Here is a 23,050-nt window from a genome sequence, read left to right on the forward strand (position 1 = left end):
CATCCCTCTACGCTAATACTCCTAACCTCCTCAATAGTTCTCGTTTTAGCGATCGTATAGGTTCGACTAAGCAACAAAAGCAAAGAAGAATATCAGAAAAAATTGTTGAAAATTGAACTAATTTAGTTATCAATTGATTGATATTAGATATCAATTGATCGACATACTTCTTAATCAATTAACAATAGGTGGGAATCAATTGATATGCATGATAATCGATTGTTCACCATTGGTAATCGATTAGTATATATCAATCGATTCCCTAATGGATTCCAAAGGCCACTGTTCGCAAGTTCATCCACTCTAATCGATTGGTGTAATCGATTGATGAATGTCAATCGATCCGCCGATCAATTCAAAAATCCTATGTCAACAACCCAATGAACTGTAATTGATTGACTCCTCATGACAATCAATTGGTGAAAATCAATCGATCCATCGATCGATTTAGAAACTCTCTTTGCACAATTCTAAGCATCCCAATCGATTAGCCCTTATGCTAATCGATTGGTAAAAATCAATTGATCAACCCAATCGATTTGGGAACCCTTTGTTCACAAACCTAGGCAGCCAAATCGATTAGCCCTTATGCTAATCGATTGATAAACAATAATTGATTTGGAACCCTCTATTCGTGAATTTGTGATTTGTAAACTAAAATAATAGCTAGCGAAGAGCTAATCTGAATCCATCACAAAGGACTATTGCTTCTTACTTGTCACCGGAAATCCTACAAACGCAGCGGATGTCTTCCACAAGATTGAGCTGACAACCCTAAGTCCTTGTCAATGAGGGAGAAGAATCAAGAGGAAGATAGCACGATTCATCATGCCCTAAATAAACTATATATTTTTCTTTATATATCTGGCCCAACCTATGAAGATTATCTATCATAAAACTCATATCTCATTAACAACTCATTAATGTTAATGAATTGAGTTATTGGATCTATACATTGAATCGACATTCATTTAATCTAAAATCTGTTTTATATGCAATCAAGTATTAGATCATTTAATTAGAGTTTAATTTCCTTAATGATAATTAATTGTGTGTCGCTAATTAAGTGTAAGCCAAACTTATGAAGATTGAGCTCATCCATATGTACGTAATTGGATTTAGTCCACTTATATAGACTTAATCCTATACTCTCGACCTAAATTTGAATTTTTTTAGATCAACTCAGATGGAATCGTTACATCAGATTTATTTTTAACACCCACAAAGTCATATATTTGATCGCAATCTCTTCCATGGGATGTCTCTTCCGGTAGGGCTTCACACTAACCTTGAAGCAAACACACTTACGGTAACTCAAATTACCTCCCTGTACTCTTCGCATGAACTTTCTTTAATTAAAATTTAAAACGATCTAAATTTCAAACTTTAAATACAATAGTAGAAAAATAATATAAAATAATGAAATAAATAATTTATTTATAGAGTTTAAAGAATAACGATGAATCAATCGTAGTAATTACTTAAAAAAAATAATCAAATAATTTTAACCATTTAAAATGTCAAAATTGCCAATTAACTAGCAATTCCGAAATTCCAACGGGCATATAAACAAAACAAATTGAATCACGGAAAATATGAAATTGGATTAATACTAATCAGCCCATCTCTAGAGCTGATTACAATTTAGCCCGTTCAATTGAGTCCATAGATAATCGACTCATTGATTGCGCGCCCGAGAAAAAAACTCAACGTAAAATTCCATCCGATCTCATACCAAATCAATGGAGATTATAAACTCACGTGAAAATTTTCACCGACCGTTAAAATAAAAATAAAAATAAAAATAAATGGACAGATAGCCCATCAGCCTGTGAGTAAAAGGAAGAAAAGGATAAACGTGAGTAACAAAAAATTTTATACTTGTTTAGAAAAAAGTGAGTCTTGAAAGAGAAAGGGAAAGGGAAAGGGAAAGGGAAAGGGAGAGAAGGATACAACTTCTCTTTACATATTTGGAAATCATCGAAATTTCTTACACCCTAATTTAGAGTGTAAAGAAGGGGGAAAAAAATTATTCTAATTTTATCCTTATTTATTTTTTCACATGTAGATTTATTAAAAAAATAAAAAAATATTTTTATAAATTTATATATTTAATCTTTATTTTTATCCCTTTCTTCTCAAATAAACTTTCCCTCCCTTTTAATAAGGGTAAAATAAATATTTTTTTTTTTTCCTCTCCTTTCCCTTTTTATTAATGAATCTTATCTCACCTCATCTAAACATAGGATTAGAGTAAAAGTTCGGAGGAGAAAATGTCTTTGATTAAAGCATAGTCGACGGTTGGTGCAAAATATCGCCATCCTATAAATCACGATCACGACCGGAAGCGAGGCGAGCAAGGTGAGGTCGAACTGTTCCCTGCCCACCCTGCCGGTTTCGTTGGGAATCCAATCAAATCGCGAGGCCGATCCGCACAATGAGCAAGCAAATCTGTTGCGCTGCCATTGGCGGACGACAGATCTCAAATCTAATCTTTATCATCGTAGGGGCTACGTGTCCGATGGCGAGTTGGATTCTTGATTAGCTTATTGGATATGGACGTTGATACGTTGCTAACCATAGATATTTACACTTCATTTTTCACATTTTATATTACCATTACGAAAATGATAATGAAAATGATGTCCTTTTATTCGAATCGTCAAAAGGCTATCTTTTTTTTATTTATTATATAAAAAAGCATTTTCTACATCGTCTCAATATATTTATTTTTAAAAAATTATTTTTATTTTTATACTACGAATTCATAATTACTATATAATTATTGATAAAAATAAATTATTTATATTGTAACTATTATAATTCGTAACTACTATAATATACTCATGATCTGGATCAGAAATAAAACATATAATAAAAACTATAAAGTGTAACTACCATAATATAATATAATGATATATTATTAATATTGATTAGATTCAAAGTGCTGGTATAATATAATATTAATCAAAGATTGAAGAGTCCATATTATAACACAACATAGTTTATTTATATTAATTAGAGTTAAGTGTTGATGTTGTAATAAGAACAATTTTCCCTCTTAATTTTTTTTTTTATTGTTACCCTTGTTATAAATTAAATATTTAAAGTATATACATTTTTTATATAACGAATTTTCATATATTAAATCTGATGTCTAATTGAATACTCTGGAAGTATGGAACTCCAATCCGTCAACAAATTTTTAGGGAATCCGGCTTTCTCTTGAATCCTTAATCTAAGATTGTGTTATGGTCGAACAGGAAGTAGTCGAAAATAACATTGAAGAGGGAGTAGGCAAACACTCACAAGGGCCTACTGCCTCTCGCAACGGGGAGCAATTGCTCCACTTGTTGCACCTTCCGGAGTAAGACCGTCTCTTGACGAAGATGTTAGATGAATGTAGTGATCATTGATAAGAGAGGGATATGATTTGAAGCCAATCAGAGGGAGGTGGTACGTAGAAGAATTTCAATCAATGCATTTCATGTCGCTTTTGTAGGTAGAGTCATTGCACATTTGTTTGTTCTCGATCACACGCGAGTTAACTCGATCGTTGATATTTCTTCTTAATTTTGAGCCCTACCAACGAAGTTGATGTAGCAACCTATAATTGACTCGAGATCAAAGATGTGTGAAAGGAAGTTAAGTAAGCGTGAGAGATTCATTAAGGGAAAAGAATCCATTAAAGGTGTTTTATTAAAATTAAATTAAAAATTTACTGTTTGCTGTTGGTGCTATTTTAATAAGTAATTAGGGTTGAGTGTTCCAGCTGGGATAGGGAAATATTTAATCATGGATAATCAATTGTCGGTAATTTTGGGTTCAAGATAACCTACCAATCTCAGTCGTGAATAAACCTTCTTAACGAATATCGTCTCCCTGGTGGAGCCCCCAAACAGCATGTTAATTTCTCTAATAAGCATTTTGGATTTGAACATAAAAAAAAAATTGAAAATGTTAAATAAATATAAATAATCAATAATTTTTTTATTAGGGATGATAATTTTCACCAAATACAATAAAAGATCCAATATTTGATTTAAATGAAGAGGATATGAAGAGTTTTTTTTTATCCGATTAAATAATCGACAATTAAATATAAGTATTTGAATAATTGAGAATGAAAGTGGGTGTATTAGAATCCTATACATATCCGAATATCTGAATAAATATATATAAAAGATTTTTTTTAAAAAAAATAATAATTCTTTTAGTGTCTAATATATTTTTATTGAATATAATTAAATTAATCGTATTCTATAAATGTTTTAATATGTGTTTTTTGTTGAATTATATATTTTTTTACGATGTTAATTATGATTTTATTGGATAATGATAGTTGGATGAAATAAAGGAAAATATTGGTGTAAAAAATATCTGTTCTCTGATGGCTATGATTGAGTATCGATATTCTATTCACGAATACGAGGATAGAAATAAAAATTAAAAATATGATGAAATAAGATCCGAACGTCGGATATAAAATCCGACTGTTTAGTCCCCTAAATTAACAGATTTGTCAAATTTATCAGCCACATAACTTTCATCTGGAAGGTTCCATCAACATTTTCAATTTCTTTCACCAATCACGAGGCGAGTAGATTGCGGGTAGCTAACGCTACATACATCGGAAACGACAACTCCGATAGATTCTGTCGACGTCAGCATTCTAGCCGGCGATGCCCACGTTGCCATAGCCTATCCACGCGTCAACTGTTCAATAATCTCCCATCAGCGTTACCATAAAAACCTCCTGACACCTATATCTCTTACCCAATAATAGCAAAAAACCACCCACCATGTTCCCCACCCACACCCCGAAAGAGTTCCGGTTCGCCCGCCATCTTCCAGTCTTCTTCCTCCACGTGCCGCCTCGATTTCAACCTTACTTTTATCTCTCCCATGTGCTCAAACGTACTCTACTACTGCCACCTGTACTGAGCCAATGGCAGCTTGAGGCGGCCTCCCCGACACGTGCTGAAGTGGACACGCGTCCGACTGCTCCGACGCTATTTAAGTTTCTTGCTCGCTGAGTCCGAGACCGAGTCAGGCAGAGAGACAGAGAGACGATCAAAAGCAGAGAGATCGAGCGAAAGGGCGGAGATGGAGCGGAGGGGTGGTTGCTGCATCGACGTGTACGGAAGGGGAGACGCCGAGGCGGCGTGGAGGATGGGCCGGATCATGCTCAGATTTCGCCCGATCGCTCCCAAGCCGGTCGTCGACTCGTCTGGAGCAGCCTCCGTCGCCGTGGTGTCGTCCTCCGCCGGAAGGAAGACAAGGCGAAAGGGCTCAGGTGGTTGCAGAGGGAGGAAGGCGCGGAAGATGGAGACGGGGCGGTCTTCTTCGTCGAAGGAGGGCCCGGCCTCGTCTTCGTCGGCGACGTCCTCGTCGCCGACGATCGTGACTCTCTCCCTGATTCCGGAGACGCCGGAGAGGAAGGACGACATGGCGGCGGAACGAAGGTGCGCTGGATCTGAAAAATTGCTCGCCGCTACGTTAGCGCCGGCGTGGATGGGCCGAGGGCGGGCAGGCGAGACGGCCGCGGCGACAGGGGTTGCTTGGCCGGTGACGGCGGTGGGGTCATGGGTGACGGTGGAATGCGTGACGGACACGTGGAGGGAGGGGGAGGTGCCGTGGCGGAGCGACGAGGCTGTGCAGGCGGCGCTGTCGGCGGACGACTCCCCTGGGTTCGTGTCCGACGAGTGGGGCAGGGTCACCTGGACCAACGATGCGTACCGGAGGATGGTGTCCGGAGGGTCTCTCGAAGGCAGGTGGACTGCGGAAGAGGAGGAGCAGGTGCGAGTGGGGCTGGTGGCGAGGGGGGCAATTCCGGCGGCGGCAGAGGCGTGCCGGGCATTCACTTGCAGGGTTAGGGTGCACTACTCGAGGCGGCCGTGGAGGGGAAAGGCGGCCTGCTCGGCCTCATCGCTTGCGGCGCCGTGCGACGTGTGGAGGTTGGACGGCGGTGGGAGCGCGTGGAGGCTCGATGTAAAGGCGGCGCTAAGCCTGAGTCTCTAGGCTCTAGCCATTAGGACGAAGGCGGCGCCGGCCGTATAATTATAAAATGTGTGTACTTAAGTAAATACGGGGAGTGTTTTTGTTCTTTGGCTTGTGGGAATCTTCTTTCTTCAGAAAAAGAATATGGACCAATTAATGGTATTTATAAATGTAAATTATAAAGAACATTTTAATAGTAATTGTAAAAATATGAAGAGTAAAACGATAAATTTAAAAGTCTAAATACTCTGTAAAAAATAAAAATAGAAGATAACCCAATAATAAATTAACTTTATGATTCTTGAGATATAAAGAGGTTTAAAGTATGTTGATTAAAATCAATCCTTTGTACTTTCATTTGCAAAGTCACTAGAACTAAAGCAGGAATCTAATCCTGCGCGTCCTACATGTGAATAAGGTGGCAGAATATTAAAACTCATAACTAAAGAGATAACTAAAGGTACCATTTTTTATAATAGTTTCTGTAAAATAATTGATTTTAATAGAAAATTTAGTGTTTTGAGGTTATGATATTTTTTTTATAATGACAGAAGCAATACCAGAACTTTACTGAATTATCAAATCATATTCACTGAAATTTTCTGGTAAAATTCTTCTAAACGCTGCACTCAACACAAGCCTACAACTCATCCATGCAGCATCCTGGAGACAAACAACTCCATTTATTCCAAAACATGATCACGGCAGAGTACAAGCGAGAGGCATAAAACATTAGATACGCCCTTAATGCAGCAACAGTTGATTCTCATATAAAGTACATTCATATAAAACAAGCTATTCTAGGGTGGGTGGAATCCATATGTAGCCGTGTGTTTGCACATACCCTGCTCTGGCTAGCAATTCATCTGCCTCTTCTGGTCCACGGCTTCCCGGTTTATACGCAATAGGCTTCAATTCTCCATTATCAATACTGTGCAGAAGAGGTGTAAATATCTGCCATGCTACCTGCGATATCCATACAAAACAATAAGATCCTATTCTTAGTTAATTTACATGGATTAGGTATGACAAGACATACTTTCAGTTCATCTCTGCGCACGAAGTGCTGCTGGTCACCCCTTATTCTGTCAAGCATTGCATTGAACAAGATAGTCGTCAAAATATAGTTTCTTTGATGATGCGGGGAATAAAGAGAAATTGAAAGTTCAAACTGGAATTAGCTGTTTGAGCATGTAGGAAAAATGAAACGTGGATTAGAAACTACAAGCTTTATCAACAACAACCATAAGCTTAGAAATGCAAAAGATGGTGACAAAATGTAAAATGGATGTACGATTTTCCAAGTCAGGATTTGTGATCCTTGTGTGGTTTTAGCATCATCAGCTTCCTCTAAACTCTTTTAGGTCATAAAAATTGTTTGATATATGTTTTCTCATTTCGGGAACTGAAACTTGGACCATCTGTACAAGTTGATTAGAGGATCAAAGTATGTGTCAAACTCACTAACAACTGAAATTATTTTGGAAGGCAGGACAAATATATTGGTTCTTGACATCAATCAGTTTACATGTTAAATTATTCATGATTATACTACTTGTATTGAAAAGCAATATATAGAAAAGGCAACAATAAAGAGTTATCACATATAGAACATACGTGTCCAAGATTAACCGCTCATATGCCTCTGGGATTTTGACGTCTTGATATCTTAGCCCATAGGATAAATCTAATTCACTTTGTATTGTTGACATTTCCAATCCAGGTTTCTTGAGCTGCAGCACATAGAAAAAGAAAACAAATATAAAGAACATGACATGATACAAAACTTAGAAGCTGCAAAAGCAGAAACATGCAATATACTCCGAGCATGAAATAGACACACTGATGAAAATTACTTCACCATATGACAGTCACCTACAACTACAAGGATCTCGCAATTCCAGCTGATGTTTACACCAACCAGAAACAAGGCATTGGGGGCTAATCGTGGTATTCTTCTTTATTTTTGATGTGCAGAAGGAAGAATGTTAGAAGAAGAATAAATATCAAAATAACAGGAGAGGATGCCAGCTAGTGTAGATGGTAAGGGACTTGGAAGTTGTCAAAGTCTTTGATTCAAAGAACTTTACTCAAATGTGAGTGTTCGAGGGCTCTTATAGCTGTCTTTTAAAAAAAAACAGATTTATTCTTAAATTTAATGACTCCTTAACATGAAATCAAAAGGCCGAACATGACTTAGGTAGTACCATCTATGGGATAGCTCTTGCAATGCAAAATGATTGTATAGGCCCTGAGAATCATATTGAACTTACTGTTAGCTTCATATACATGGCTTCTAATGGTTGCAAGCGAATGACAAATTCATTTCTCCCTTGCTTTTTACCTTGCACATTAACAATGATAAATTCAGATAAAAAATGAGAGCACTGTAAGTTGAATTCGTTTAAGTAAATAAAATAGTGAAAGTAAACTTAAAAATTGGACAAGAAAATGAGATATGGTAGAGGCATCAACTATACTAAATTATTCAATGAAGAACTCTACAAGACTGTCTTAATCGAATTGTTATTCAATAATTGAGGTGCTGGAACAAGAGACCCATCAACAGGAGATTATAAAAAGAAATGAAAGAGAGGGTAACAAAAATTTAAATGACATACATTTGAAGATGTCACCAGGAACATCCTTAAACTGAATACGAATTTCAGCTTTCCTGTTGTCCAGAGCTTTTCCTGCCTTTAATATAAAAGGGACACCTGTATTGTATGATTATTAAGTATCAGTAACTAAGAGAGAGCTATACAAAAATGAATATTCAGAAAACTTTGTTCTAATAATGAAACTAGATGGTCATTGTCGCACAGTATCACTGCAGTGCTATGGCAATGATAATTACAAACCTAGCTCAGGTTCTATGTCATGTAAGAACTCAAAGAGACAACAAATCATAAGGTTGAATAAAAATATACAAATTCAAAGAAAGTGAAATTAACAAGGTTGGGAAAAAAAACTGAACCTTCCCATCTTTCATTGTGTATATGTAAAACAACAGTAGCAAATGTAGGGGTGTTTGAGCTGTCAGACACAGTTTGGTCATCTTTATAGCCCTCATATTGTCCGAGGACTACCTCTTCATGTTTTATGGGTAGCACAGACTGAAGAACCTGAAGGATGAAAAATGCTATTAAGATAGATTCACAAGGCTATTGCAGGTCAGAGAAAACAAATGTCATATTTGTTGATGTACTTCTGACAAGAAAATGGGTTTGGTTAATGATGATAAAAATTAAGCGAGAAAGTAAAGATTAAAGCAAGTTTGTTCTTGCATTAAATGAAATGTCTGTATGACCTTCACTTTCTCATCCCGAATGTGTTCAGGCTTAAGTGAAACAGGTTTCTCCATAGCAACCAAACAAAGGACCTGCAGCAATATGGTTACAATTAATTAAAGAGAATGGAAGAAATTATAGTAAAAAGATTCCAAAATCAAGTATATATATATATATATATATATATATATATATATATATAACACAAAAAGCCTAGCATAACTTTGTTCGTATTTGTGATGTAGCAATAACAACCAAACCTTATCCCACTAAGTGGGTCGGTTATATGGATCCTTCTACTTCATTGGGCTCTATCTTTTACTATATCATCATCTATATTTAAATAATTTTTATCTTGTTTTATCATTGCTAACCAAGTCTTTTTTTTTTTTTGTATCCTCCTCTTCTTCATTTGATGTGTCTATTTGTCATAGTTTCGCATCGCCTAACTAGAGCTTCCTATTTGTGATGCAAAAGTATTAATTTATGATGTGTCCATAGTCAGTCATCCACAAAAAAATCTTCTCATGACATTTCTTGAATAATTCAGCATCACCATCAACAATCCATAATTGTCCTGACTATGTTGTCCTCTGTTGAACTCTATAAGGTTATATCACTTGTTAAAATAAATCAATTGCCCTTTTACAGGATTGTTATGGACCTTCAGTATACAAAAGTCTAGAATAATTAATTATCTAATTCAGGTTAATCTTTCTATGTATTTCAGACAATAGTTTATTTTAATTAAGTTGGTCGGTCAATGAGGGTATGGAAAATATTGAAAACAGCTATAGACGAAGTATTTTTCTAGAAATCATTTTAAGATCAACAAAATAATCTACACATAAGGTTATCTACAAGAATGTTGTCCTCTGTTGAACTCTATAAGGTTATATCACTTGTTAAAATAAATCAATTGCCCTTTTACAGGATTGTTGTGGACCTTCAGTTTACAAAACGTCTAGAATAATTAATTATCTAATTCAGGTTAATCTTTCTATTTATTTCAGACAATAGTTTATTTTAATTAAGTTGGTCGGTCAATGAGGGTATGGAAAATATTGAAAACAGCTATAGAAGAAGTATTTTTCTAGAAATCATTTTAAGATCAACAAAATAATCTACACGTACCATGTCTAGTCAGCAATAACTGTATTATAACTTAATGTTGGAGATCATAGATCATATTCCGTAGAATAACATGCATGCTACAAGTAGTCTAACTCACTGGGTATCTTGGAAATTGCCTATAAGAAGCTTTGCGTACAACCAAATAGCTCAAAATCAAGATTTCTCTTATGCATATATGCACAATGTCCTATTAATGCACTACTCAAAGGAACAATTATTGCACTTTAACAAGATAAATAATTTACAAATCAGAAAAATAAGGGGAGAATATCTAATCTAATCTTACAAATATTTCTATCAATTAGGAGTTCATTTCATTATGTAAAATATACAGGTAGGTAATGCATCAACGAAAAATAACATCATTTATTTTCCAATACCTGCAGCAAATGATTTTGAATGATATCACGAATAATTCTGTAAAATAATAAATGAGGTTAGCTTTCAACCATTATGCAATCAGTTTACTAAAACCTGTTGACCATTCCCATTCTTATAAAAAATACCCATATTCATCAAAGTATCCTCCTCGTCCTTCAGTTCCAAAGTCTTCTCTAAACACAATCTGTAGATTCATGAAAATGTTTTACATGATATCAATTAACAAATTAGAGATGCATTTTGGAGATCTATGCAACTTCACAGTCACTTTTATATATCTATTTCACATTCACAAGAATCAATCCTCTTTAACAAGAGCAAAAACACCATATAAGCCTAGAACAGTTGAGAAAAGACAAGTACAGGAAATACTTAGGATTTTGAATGGATCACAGTTTTGATATTTTGGATCATTGCAAATGTGGGTTGGACAGACCACCTAATCCCACCTTACTGAAGCCAGTTGCCTATGAGAGATTTCATGTGCTACAAGTGAAGTGGTTCCTGATGCATAGTAATATGCAGCCACCTAGAACCCTTTTCAAAACACTATTTCTTGTTCTTCATCTTCTCCCACGTCCTCCCCTTCTTCTATCTCCTCCTCTTGTTATTCGCCTTGCCCTCTAATCCACTCAATCTGTCCTTGTCTCTCATTAGATCATTAGATCTCCTTTTGGTACTTGCTATATAATCAATCATAGTACCTTTCACAATCAGCATTAACTCTAAAGTATGGAAAAGTGGATGAATGAAAAAGAAAAAAAATGAGTGGAAGTAAATAAAAGGAAGAACCTAAAAGGAGGTTAAGGGGCTTGTGTCATTGTTGATGATGAGTGCCATCTTGCAAGCGGTCAGAAGTGGCTCGCCTCAGTTAGGGCTCATGATAGTGATCCTCATATTTTTTCCCCCTATAGTTCTTCTTTTCTTTCCCATGTATTACTGAATTAGGTCGGTATGGTTTATTGATACCTACCTACAGCATGTGCCAACATACTAGAAAACTGAAATTTCCACTGTGCAAAAGGAATTATTTTTCTCATCCTTTTTCTTATATATTTTCCAAATATCAGTAGAGATATTCTCACAATTACATGCTTAGAATTAGCACATTGATTTAAGAAGATGAACTTGCTAAGGCAATTTTGCTGATTGAGAGATTTGTACATTCCTTGGTTAAATCCCAAAGAACAAAGGCATTTAGCCCCTCCACAATTGACACCTGATAAATGTGAATGTTGTGCCCAAAGGATGTTTACATATCTCCACAATGGTATGATATTGTCCACTTTGGGCCTATGCCCTCATGGCTCTCCCCAAAAGGACTCATACCAATGGAGATAAGACTTTGCCGAACTACCTTTGTTCTCTGCACCAACAAGTCCTTGACTCTTCTCTGCCATAATCCGAAGTTTCCGGTTCCGTCAAACTTCACCAGATCAAACTTCGCAAAAGTCGTTTCCAACATGTTGAAGAAATCCGCCAAAACCTATAGCTCTTATACCAATTTGTTGTGCCCAAAGGATGTCCACATATCTTCACAATGACATGATATTGTCCACTTTGGGCCTAGGCCCTCATGACTTTGCTCTTGGGCTCTCCCCAAAAGGCCTCATACCAATGGAGATATCCTACATCCTTTTAACCCCATGATCTTTCCCAAATCTTTCCAATGTGGGACTTTGATTGAATCCCAACAGTGAAAGTAAGCACCCTTAATAAGCCCCCTCCAAGGGTCATCGACTTTAGAAATGTACATGGGCCATCAATCTATCAAGGGCAGATTCATGAACTTTTAGCATTTGAACTAAACTAATGCAGATTCTGTGGCATTGCTCACTCTACAAGACTTATTTTATCCATTTGCAAAAGATGCCTCAAGGATGACTAGGGGATACGGAGACTATTGTCCCTCAAGACACATGACGCCCAATGTTTTGCTAATGTGGGACTAAACTCATGCCTGTTTTAGATCCTTCAGATTTCAGTGGTTGCTCAAAGATACAGTGAAGAAAAGTCGCTATTAACTAGAGGAAATAATAATTGTTAAACCACCAACAAATTGCTGAGACTATGTCAGATAAAAGAGGAAGGAAGACTGTTGAATAAACACAATAAACAGTACCATAAAAAGATTTAATGTGATCCAATACCATATTTCCAAATGTGAAATTTCTTGTATCTGAAACTGAACACAACCTTTTTCAAGACTAATTGTTGAGATCTTACTAATGAAAAACTTTGATTCGAGGTCTTTTTTGAGGAAAGGACATTAATTTGTTTGCACTAAAGATAACTTATTACCTAAGGAAAGTTTAGGCAAATTCAGTGGAGGGCTCTCTTCAGAAGATCAAAAAAGGGACAATTTACAATGCTTAATCCATATCAAAAACGTTCAACCAAAAGGAAAAATCTAGAATTCAATTTTTTTTTAATGTTCAAGAAGACATGCCCGGAAGAAAACTATGAATCATGTAATGATAAGCATGGTTTAAAGTGTCGTGCCTAGACGGTCGAAACGGGGGAAACATCTCGTTCCGCTCGGCGACCTCGGCACCGGCACGACCAGACCCATGTCAGCTGCGACGTGTTGCGCGATCCCGTGGCCGCAGTAGAGGGGTTGCTCGACCCAGCAACAGCAGCGAAGGGGTAGCATAACCCTTCCGCTGTCGCCGCGGAGGCGTCGCGCGACCTTGCGGCCACTGCAAAGGGGTGCACGACCATTGCGGTCACGCCGGAGGAGTCACGAGATCCCCGTGGGCATGGCTAAGGGGTCACGCAACCCCACGCGAGCTTGCTAGTGGTGTCGGATTTCAGATTTTTTTTAAAATTAAACTTAGGTTAATTATTTTATTCAACTCCTAACTATGATGGAGATAATCTAAAGAGGTTTTATTAAACCCTAATAGAATTATCTAATTAATTTTATATTCCATTTATTTAATTTAAAAATTATAATAAAATTTTTATTTATTTATCTATTTTCATTTTTTTCCCTGTTTTAAAGATTATTTTTTATACTGTTTATTTTTTAATTAATATATTTTATATTTAAAAATACCAAAACTATATTAGCACGGCACGGTATGGTACCGAAACCGTATCGTTTCGGTCCAGGACTGAAATCGTATCATTCCAGTCTAGGACCGAAACCATATCGTTCCGGTCCAGGATCAAAACAACGGCACGGGTCAAAATTTTATACCTTGATGATAAACATGATAGCATGCATCTAGACTATCTTCGTGGATCAATTTATTTATTTTTCTCAAATCAAAGCAAATATAGGAGGAAAACTTACCTGCATATTATCAATGTTGTCACGATTCCAAAGCGGTAAAAATAATCGATTTGCAAACCGCAGTACAAGCTGCAAATTCAAGAAGAAAAAAAAGGAGATTGAGTAAGCCAATGCCAAAAATTGAAAGAAGCCTGATTCGGTTTCTCGCCTTCCAATTTCTTCAGAAAATGAAGAATGTCAGCTATAATTTTAAAGAATTACCAAGTTCTGAACCAACTCCTTTCCCAGGTAGTGATCAATTCGATACAGCTGTTCTTCGGTAAATAGCTCTCCAAGCTGAGCGCTTAAATCTTCTGCAGAATTAAGGTCCTTTCCAAAAGGTTTCTCAACAACTATGCGAGTCCACCCACCAAGATCAGCTGATAAGTATTTAAAACCAGGAAAGATTAGCTTATGAGACAGAAGAATCAAGAAAAAGATACTTCAAATTATCCTCATAGAGCACATCTAAGTACTTAAATGTGCATCTCAAATGCTACAATAGCAGACTACACTACAATAGCAGACTGCAACAGAGTCAGATTTCATGACCTCCCTGAAATACAAAGCCATTATTGAGACAGATAAATAGCTATTCTGCCCTGGCTATACAACATGTGTTACACATCATTGGATGGAGTGGAGAAAGGCAGCAACTTAATACGATCAGGAAGCAAAAGAAGGAAGAGAAAGTTAGACAAGCATATAGTGGAAGGGTGTGTAACTCACAGAATGGGCTCTCAAAGGTGACTTGGGAAAAGAAATCCTAATTACAGAATCATGAAAAGGAGTTCATAAGTTTTCTAAGAAAAGCAATAGTTAAGACTTAAAACTAAAATAGTGCACAATAATGGGAACTTTCTTTAACTATTGACATGGAAAATGATACATTGTAGTTTTTAAAGTATTGTTATGGAAAATGAATTTCTTAATGTAAACTTCTTAATTGGCATGGAAAATGCAAACTACCACAGCTAAAAAACTAATGTACATGTATCATTCTGGAAACTCTTAAACAGAGTGCACAGTAGATGCCTACCATAAGAGACAATTTGAAGATCCTAATGCATACATTAACTACTTTGCTTGGATTATAAGAATGAGAAAGAGGAGATACATACTGATTGTGATGTGAGAAAAACTAGGTTTTACAAATTTAGAAGGCACATGCAGATTTTAATTTACCTAGAAAAGCTACATGGGCAATTCACCTAAAAAAATCTCAAGTTCAAAAATTTAACCAAGCACTTCTATTTTCAGAATTCCTGCTTAAAGGATAAAGAAAATGGTTTGAGTGTAGATAAGCTTTATATTTATTTTACACTAATAAATATATGCGATTGTCTACTAACACTAGAGAGTAATACACACTTTCATGGGGCAAGTAAGGGTAAAATTGTCATTTAGGGAAAATGTGTGCTCCTAGTACTAGCAAATTCTGAAAATTAGGGGCATTCCTGGGAGAACTACCAAAGTTTCATCAACTAATTTAGTGATTTGAGCATCTTATTGAATTCACAGGAGCTTACATGTATTTGTGCAGTATAGTCTTATCATTCTGCAAACAGAAGGATAAACAGATGGTGGAAGTGCCAAGTAAAATAGCCTGCGAGAAATTCCTGGATGGCTATTTTTTGATATCTCATGCTCAGAAATTGCCTTGTTCAATAGTTGGAATCCATCTGCACTGTCATATGAACCACTGACATATTTAATCTGCAAAGTAAAATTACAAAAAACTCTTATTTCCCAAATTCACAAAATCTCAGATAGGGAGAAGATATATGATTAATTTACCAATTGCAAGAACCTTGACAGAACATCCTCTTGCTCAGCTGAAACACCTTTCTGTAGATATCTGAACATCACATATACAAAGATTAATGAACTAGATACAGAACAAACAAAAGTTCTATAATAAATCCCTAACTAGTGAACTTTTTGTGATTCCATGCATCAACCAAAGATAGGATTCAATAAGTTCTCTGGAATAATGCAAGTTAACCTTCTCTTCTTTGTCTAGATGTACATAAAACATAGAACAAGCACTGTGATTCAAGATTATATATAGAACAATAAGAAGGAGAAGTTGGAGTCAGCTATATGAAGCTTATCCGCCATTAACTTGGTCATATCAATATATCACTAGTAATATTCATATCTTTTAAAACACATCTAATTACATCAGACAAAACTTTCTTCAGTCTCACTATACTTAAGCCGTCAACTCATGTTCCATGATACATTCATTATATATGTCTCCTTGCTAAATAATAGATCCCAAATCTACAAACCCCTAGTTATAATTCTTGCCCGTCCATCGTAATGATTCACTAATTTACTTTATTGTTGAAATCATATTGTATAAATTAAACTTTTGTTCGATGTAACAAAAAATTTGTTTCTAAAGTTTCTCTCCACAATTTATTATCAATGAACACTATAGAAGGGGAGCTTTGGCGCATAAATAAAAGTACAGCCGTGTGACCTTGTAGTCAAGGGTTCAAGTCGTGAAAACAATCTCTTGCAATGCAGGGTAAGACGGTGTACAATAGACTAGTGTGGTTCGACCCTTCCCCGGAACCCCGAGGGAGTTTCGTGCACCGGATTGCCCTATCAATCAACACTATAACATTTTGCAATTACTATACATCAAAGAAGCTTATCGCGAATGTCTAATGAGTTCATCGAGTGCTAATCCAAAAGCAGAAGGAATTAGAGATGACCCTTAGAGTGTGTTTGGTTCGGGATTATTGTTGATAACCTTGGTTATCTATCCAAAGTTATCAACAAAAATCATGTTTGGTTTAAGTAATAAGTGATTCCCAAGTAATAGTGCATGCCCAACACGTCAGCAAATGGGGGGCATAAACCCGGAATTTGATTACCTCCGAAATGTTAGGTTTTGGGTGGTTCCGGGGTTAACGAAAAATTTTGGTCTTTCTTTGCCCTCGCCCTCGCTATGTTCCTCCTCTCCCCTTCTCCCCCTTCTCCCCGTTCCCACCTTCCTCCTCCCTCTCTAGCACCTACCGCTCCTTCGGCATGAGCACGAGTCCATCCTGGGGCGGTCCTGCCGAGGAGAAGCATGTCTGCTCCTACCTCCGGGAGGTTTTTCCTCGTCATTGGGGTCGCTGGGTTCGTCGGGATGCAAGCGTGTGGCTACCATCCTCGAGCGCTGCTGCTACGGCATCCTCAGCCTCGACAACTTCAACGCCTACTACGATCTCGACCTGAAGCAGGCATGCCGGATGCTACTCGACTGTGCGGCTATCTTCATCGTCTAGGGCAACATCAACTACGCCGCACTGCTCCGCAAGCTGTTCGGTGTGGTGCCAATCTCTCACGTGGTGCACCTCGCGGGCCAGGCCGGCGTCCGCCACACCCTCGCTAACCTCAGCAACACTTCCCTTGTTTTTGTCTCGGATTTAGTCTCTATCCTCGAGCAGCTTCTCAAGGTTAAGGCTGTCAAGAAGTTTGTGAAAATGCCCGGGAACAGCGACGTACAATTCACCCACGCTAATATTACGCTCACGGAGGAGGAGCTTGGTTACCATCCAACGACTTCCCTCCATTCCGGACTCAAGAAATTTGTTCGTTGGTACCTCGGGTACTACTCCATGTCCTTAAGCAAGCATGGCAGCGAAGAAGATAGAAGCATTAGCAGCTAGCTAAATTGATAAGCATGTGAGAACAACTAATCAGTTGCTGTGCGATTGAGCTGGTTTAGCTTGTTCTTTTGCTTTTACTGCTATTTATAGCCTTCTCAAATTTCTCTCCTTGAATTTGGTTCTATTAGTCTTTTTGATCAGCTTCTAGTTCTTCCTTTATTTTCCACCTGCCATATGTAATGAAGGAACCTTAAGAGTCATTATTGGAGAGTAGGTTCCTATTGTTCTTGGGAAGAGAAAGTAGCACACTGTTTTCTCAGTTCAATAGTTCTGTTCTTGCATCATTTTTCAACTCCCTTAATTTGTATTTATTTTGGGTTTATTCATCTGGCTGAGGAGAGGTCGATGGTGGAGGAAGTCGCCTAAAGAACCAAACTCCACAGCGACGGCGATCCCAGAGCTGAGATTTTTTTTTTGCCTTGAACCAAAAAAGTTATGTATGATAAATTGAACCAAACGCATCCTAAGGGTACATTTGGTTAGGATTATCCTTGATAACCTTGGTTATCCATCCATAGTTATCAACAGAAACCCTGTTTGGTTTAGGTAATCGGCAATTCTCAAGAATGAAGGATGCCTGACACATCACTAAAATGTTAGCAAAAAGAGGAATCTGATTACCTTGGAAGCCTAGGGGTTTTCTTCATTCTAGAGTTAACAACAAAATTTTTCCAAAATCATCCTCGCGGTTCTGCGTGCGAAGGAGGGCAAGCGGTCGTCTAGGCCAGGAAGGAGCGGAGGCAGGGAGGGGCGGATGAAGGGGACAACTTGTTCTACATCGGACTGTTGGCGATCGAAAGCTTATGAGGCTCAAATCAGAGCCTCTCCCTCTTCGATTTCTCTTTCTAATTAAAGATCAATCTCATCTTTTGCCTTTTCTTTTGCCTCTGTTATAGATACCCAAAAGCAGGTTGTCTACAACCACTACGGTGTGGAGGGACTCAAGGGCCAGATCCCACCGCCGGGTGCTGGTGTTCCAAGAGGCGCCACCTTTTTCTCTAGCGGCGGGGATGGCCCGACCCCGTTTAGGTTCAATCCTAGGGACACCGGGTAAGCTTTTGCGGGAGTCGACTTGCCTTCTTGACTAATATTGAGCTTATTCAATTAGTTTGGATCATTTTGTTAACCGTACTCTATCTTCTGTATCCATCTTTTGCAGGACAATAGTGACCATGGAAGAAATGTTAACAATCGATTTGGAACCAAGATGGAAGAAGGGCACAAAAAATACATTCCCAGCAAAAGGAAATGAATCACCGAATGTAGTTCCCGCAGATACCTGTGAATGTAAAACACAGATATTTGTCCTCTGGGTTCGTCTTTGATTCTCACAATCAGCCTTTTGTTTAGAGGCGATGACAATGATCTCGGTTTCAAAAATACTGAACATGTTGAGACTTTGTCTTATTGTGGGTAATAAAGTAAAATCAAATAAGTGTTTCTAAATTACATAAGATTGAACCAAACAACGTTAGATTATGTTTTATTCCTCATAACCAAGGTTATCAATGATAACTTGAACCAAACACACCCTTAAAGTGAACCAACATTCATAGTATAAAAATCATTTGTCATAATCCTAGTAGTTTTAACATGAGAAGCTAGAACATCATAAATATACTTTATATCAACATAATTAAAATTAGATTTTTTTTCCCCCTCTTTAAAATCTACACGTTAACTATCTAGGACTCCATAATATTTCTCAGACAATAAATATAGCAAGAAATCTGATACAAGACTAGATATTAGGTCAAAAGAACCCAGAATATAATCAAATACTCAAATGATCAAAGTTATTGATGGTATTTAACATTTTGCAAAGGAATTTTGTATTAGATATGTGAAGTTATTAATGAAGCTAAGGATGAACTGTGAAGAAATTTATATGAAAAAAATACAATCTTACCCACGGATGCGTGCTCTAAGATCATCATCTGAAAGCTTTGTCCTGGCATAACCAAATATATGTACATCATCCTCCTGCAGGAATCCCTGTATATCTCCACATAATACAAATACATTAGTTGAAGTACTTGCATCTATAATTCTACTCAGTTAATCAGAGTAAAAAAAAAGGACAACCCGTGACCACAAGGTCACATAGCGGCAACTTTACCATTGCTCCAAGGCTTCCCTTCATTCAATTAATTAGAGTAATCAAATCAATTTCACATATCAAAATAAAAAGAAAGTTAACAATATTACAACTGGAAAACATGGAATTTGTTTTCGTTCTATGTCCCAATAAGAATTTCACATGGCTAGCACCTTATTGCAGATCCTAGTAAATTGCCTTTGATTAGTCATGCTCTTCAAATTTCCTAACATGTAAGCTTAAATTATGAAGGAAATCCTAAAAATAACCCAGATTAAAGCAAAACACAGAAATATCTTACCAACTATACAAACTAAAACATGCTTGCATACCCTAAAACAAATAATAACTAAATGAAACCATGCCAAAGATGGGGTAAACCGAGTATGTTTTTCGTTTCAAAATTACTCGTTTACGATCAAATTTTAAAATCTCGTTTCTTAAATAGAGTTTCAGTTGCCGACTGGAAAGAGACAGTTCGGTATTGTGTCAGAGTGCCAACACATGACATCAATGAGAAATTGGAGGTGGAAGGTAGAACGAGATAAAAGAAGAAAAATACTTGGAGGAGCTATTTTGTGGATTCTTCTTTAATGGATGAATATTATTGACACTTCATCTCTCCCAAAGTTGTTTTTGAATTAAAAGAAAACCCTGGTGGAACTCGTGTGATCCTCCCAAAGTTGTTTGTGGAAAAAAATCCTCATGGAGCCAAATCTCGAGTTGTGCAGTCTTCATGGAGTTGTTTGTGAGTCATTTTGATCTTTGTTGGAGCAGTATGAGTTGTGGGGCTTGAAGAAGCGCCTCCATTCGCAAAAGTTGTCCACAAGTTGTGTGAAGTAGTTCTGAGTTGTTGCAAAGAAGTTGTTTCAAGTCCTCTTGCTCACAGAAGATGGTTGAAAAACACTCATAAGTCATAAAAGAAAATCCTTGTTCTTCCTATCTCGACTTGTTCCATGTGTGGTTGAGCAAGTGAAATAGGACGTTTTTCTTGTGACCACCAACATGGAACCACATTTAAAATCATGCTCAAAACTATCTTCAACAAGATTTACCCTCATGATTAACCAAGTTTAAGATAACTTTAGAAATGCAATGACCTAAAAAATAAAATTTTAAGCAGGTATTATCGATGATCTAATATATGGAACACAATTTAGTTATTTAAACAAAAAAAAAGGTCAAAGAACAAAGAATGACTGCACGCCCTGGGTTAATAATTCTATCCATTTTCTAATAACTTAGGATTATTGGGAAATGCATTTTCACTGACCTAGGATACCATATTCTTACAAATCATAGAGCTAGGCTATTGCCTAAGATCAGCAGACTTCCTAAAAGCCATACAAAAAAGTATACATTTCAAATACCAATCACTGTCCCATAAAAAATCCGTCCGCCAAATCCATTCCCAGTAATTCCATAAGCAAAGTCGCACCATTCATTTCATATAGGAACCATGAAGTTCATATTGCAAAGCTTGAAATTATATAGGCAAAAGGAGTATCCACTATCAACATCCAGGGACACAATAGTAATAACAAAGTAAATTGACAATCATAGTGACTAAAGAAATTTCTCAACAATCATAGTACACAATTGATGAGCCCATGAATTCAATAGAATCTGAACCTCAAAACAATCAAAAACAGGATAGGATGGCTTTAGAAATCAGTTGAAGAAAAAAATTGCAGTCACAAAGACAGCATTTGTCTTCTAGATAGCAAAGGGAAAAGTAATGTATATGGATCTAATATCATGGCATAAAATATCAATCGAAACATGTTAAATTCATATATGTGTGTGTGTGCGCGCGCGCGTGTGGGCATGTGCACACTACAAACCTGAAGGAAAAGGTGGAAAAGTGCAGGAAATGTTTTCTTTTTCGCAAGATCTCCTGAAGCACCAAGCACAATTATGGACAGACAGCCAACCTCCCTCACAAGTCCCATGTCCTTTTCTTCTGAAAGTGATTCATCCTTAGTATTGCCACTTTCTGATGGCACATGCCGCAAAATTGAATTCAATACATTGCATCCCTTTGACATGGCTGACCACAGTATGTCAAGCTTATTCTTTCAAACCTGAGAATTGCATAGGTATATACAAAAACAATCATTTGTCAATGGAGAATGTAGCATATATTTTTAGGAACTAATGGATTCAAAAAGTAAGGGGCTTTTTACTGTGGGGGGAGAGGGAAAGAATGTAAGCATGAACTAAAGATAGAGATTCATGAGAAATATCTTATGATTAATCTCTATCTTCAAAGAATACAAAAGCAACAACAAATACTGAAACGATGGAGATAACAACAACCACAACAAATTTAATAGCATCAATTTCAAAAGGGGGAATACAAAACTGTGAAGGAATCTTTTTTTCTAAATTCAACAAACGAAAAGAAGTTTTTAAATATGCAAAATGTTGGATAATCTAATCAAGAGTCTGGACATTAAGCAAATAAAGGTAAATGTGTTACTATTAGAATATTAAATTACGAGTGAACAAGTAGGAGCTTGGATGCTGGGGCCTGAGATCCTTATGTTTTTATGGTCCATCTACCTTCAGCTCTGCGTAGATTTACTTACTACCATAAATCTTAAGTGGATAATCTCGGATTACTGCGAATCGACTGAATAAACAACCGCACCTCCAAAATACCGGAGTAGTAACGAAGAAAAAGCTTAGATTCATCCGAAGCAGAGCAATCTCTCCCAAAGAGAACAAAAACAAAAAGAAAACACAAGAATCGTCAACATAGTCAACAAAGTATCGATTAAGAACCATCTCACCAAGGACAAACACCGCCATGAGTAAAAAAAAAAAATCCCTTCTTGATACAAAACACCAATAGCTACTATCCCAAAAGGGGAAAAGCTCCAGCACAGATTCGCAGAATAGGAAAGAGCAAAGAAAGCAAGAACAAACCTTCCCAGTAGATGGGGAAGACGGAATTGGGGGCAGCTCCGTTATCTTATACCCGCTGCTCAGATCATTGCGCCTTCTGTTCGCTTAGTTACTTGCCCTCTTTTCCTTTCACGTTTACCTGCCACCGAATACAACGGAGAAGAGACCAGCATAAATCCACTGGAAAGGGAAAAAAAGATATTTTACCTTGACCTAACTGAACTGGTAGAACGTACGTGAATGCTATACGCGACGACTTGTCGGGAATAAGAAAGCAGCGTGTGTAGGCAGT

The 23,050-nt window shown here is 37.1% G+C and overlaps 2 protein-coding genes across 3 annotated transcripts; one reads left to right on the top strand and one right to left on the bottom strand.

Annotated features, from left to right (window-relative positions):
• The first annotated feature begins 5,448 nt into the window (after positions 1-5,448).
• On the top strand, positions 5,449-6,021 carry LOC121999238. The gene has a single exon (XM_042553943.1). The coding sequence runs from the start codon at positions 5,449-5,451 to the stop codon at positions 6,019-6,021; it is 573 nt and encodes a 190-aa protein (XP_042409877.1).
• Positions 6,022-6,664: 643 nt separating this feature from the next.
• Positions 6,665-22,931, bottom strand: LOC122001060 (glucose-6-phosphate 1-dehydrogenase, cytoplasmic isoform-like). 2 transcript variants are annotated; one of them, XM_042555630.1, is made up of 16 exons: positions 22,780-22,931; positions 21,693-21,932; positions 19,660-19,745; positions 15,880-15,940; positions 15,612-15,798; positions 14,305-14,462; positions 14,104-14,172; positions 10,931-10,989; positions 10,805-10,841; positions 9,311-9,382; positions 8,978-9,125; positions 8,622-8,717; positions 8,274-8,344; positions 7,618-7,733; positions 7,040-7,085; positions 6,665-6,966 (listed from the first exon to the last, which is right to left on the bottom strand). In XM_042555630.1, exons 2-16 carry the CDS (start codon positions 21,894-21,896, stop codon positions 6,796-6,798), a joined length of 1,581 nt encoding a protein of 526 aa, XP_042411564.1. In that variant the 5' UTR covers positions 21,897-21,932; positions 22,780-22,931; the 3' UTR covers positions 6,665-6,795. The 2 variants fall into 2 exon arrangements, with proteins under 2 accessions (XP_042411564.1, XP_042411565.1); XM_042555631.1 differs by lacking the exon at positions 22,780-22,931 and adding an exon at positions 22,644-22,779.
• Positions 22,932-23,050: the final 119 nt, after the last annotated feature.

Source organism: Zingiber officinale, chromosome 7A, assembly GCF_018446385.1.
Source record: "Zingiber officinale cultivar Zhangliang chromosome 7A, Zo_v1.1, whole genome shotgun sequence".
In the NCBI taxonomy this organism is placed as follows: domain Eukaryota; kingdom Viridiplantae; phylum Streptophyta; class Magnoliopsida; order Zingiberales; family Zingiberaceae; genus Zingiber; species Zingiber officinale.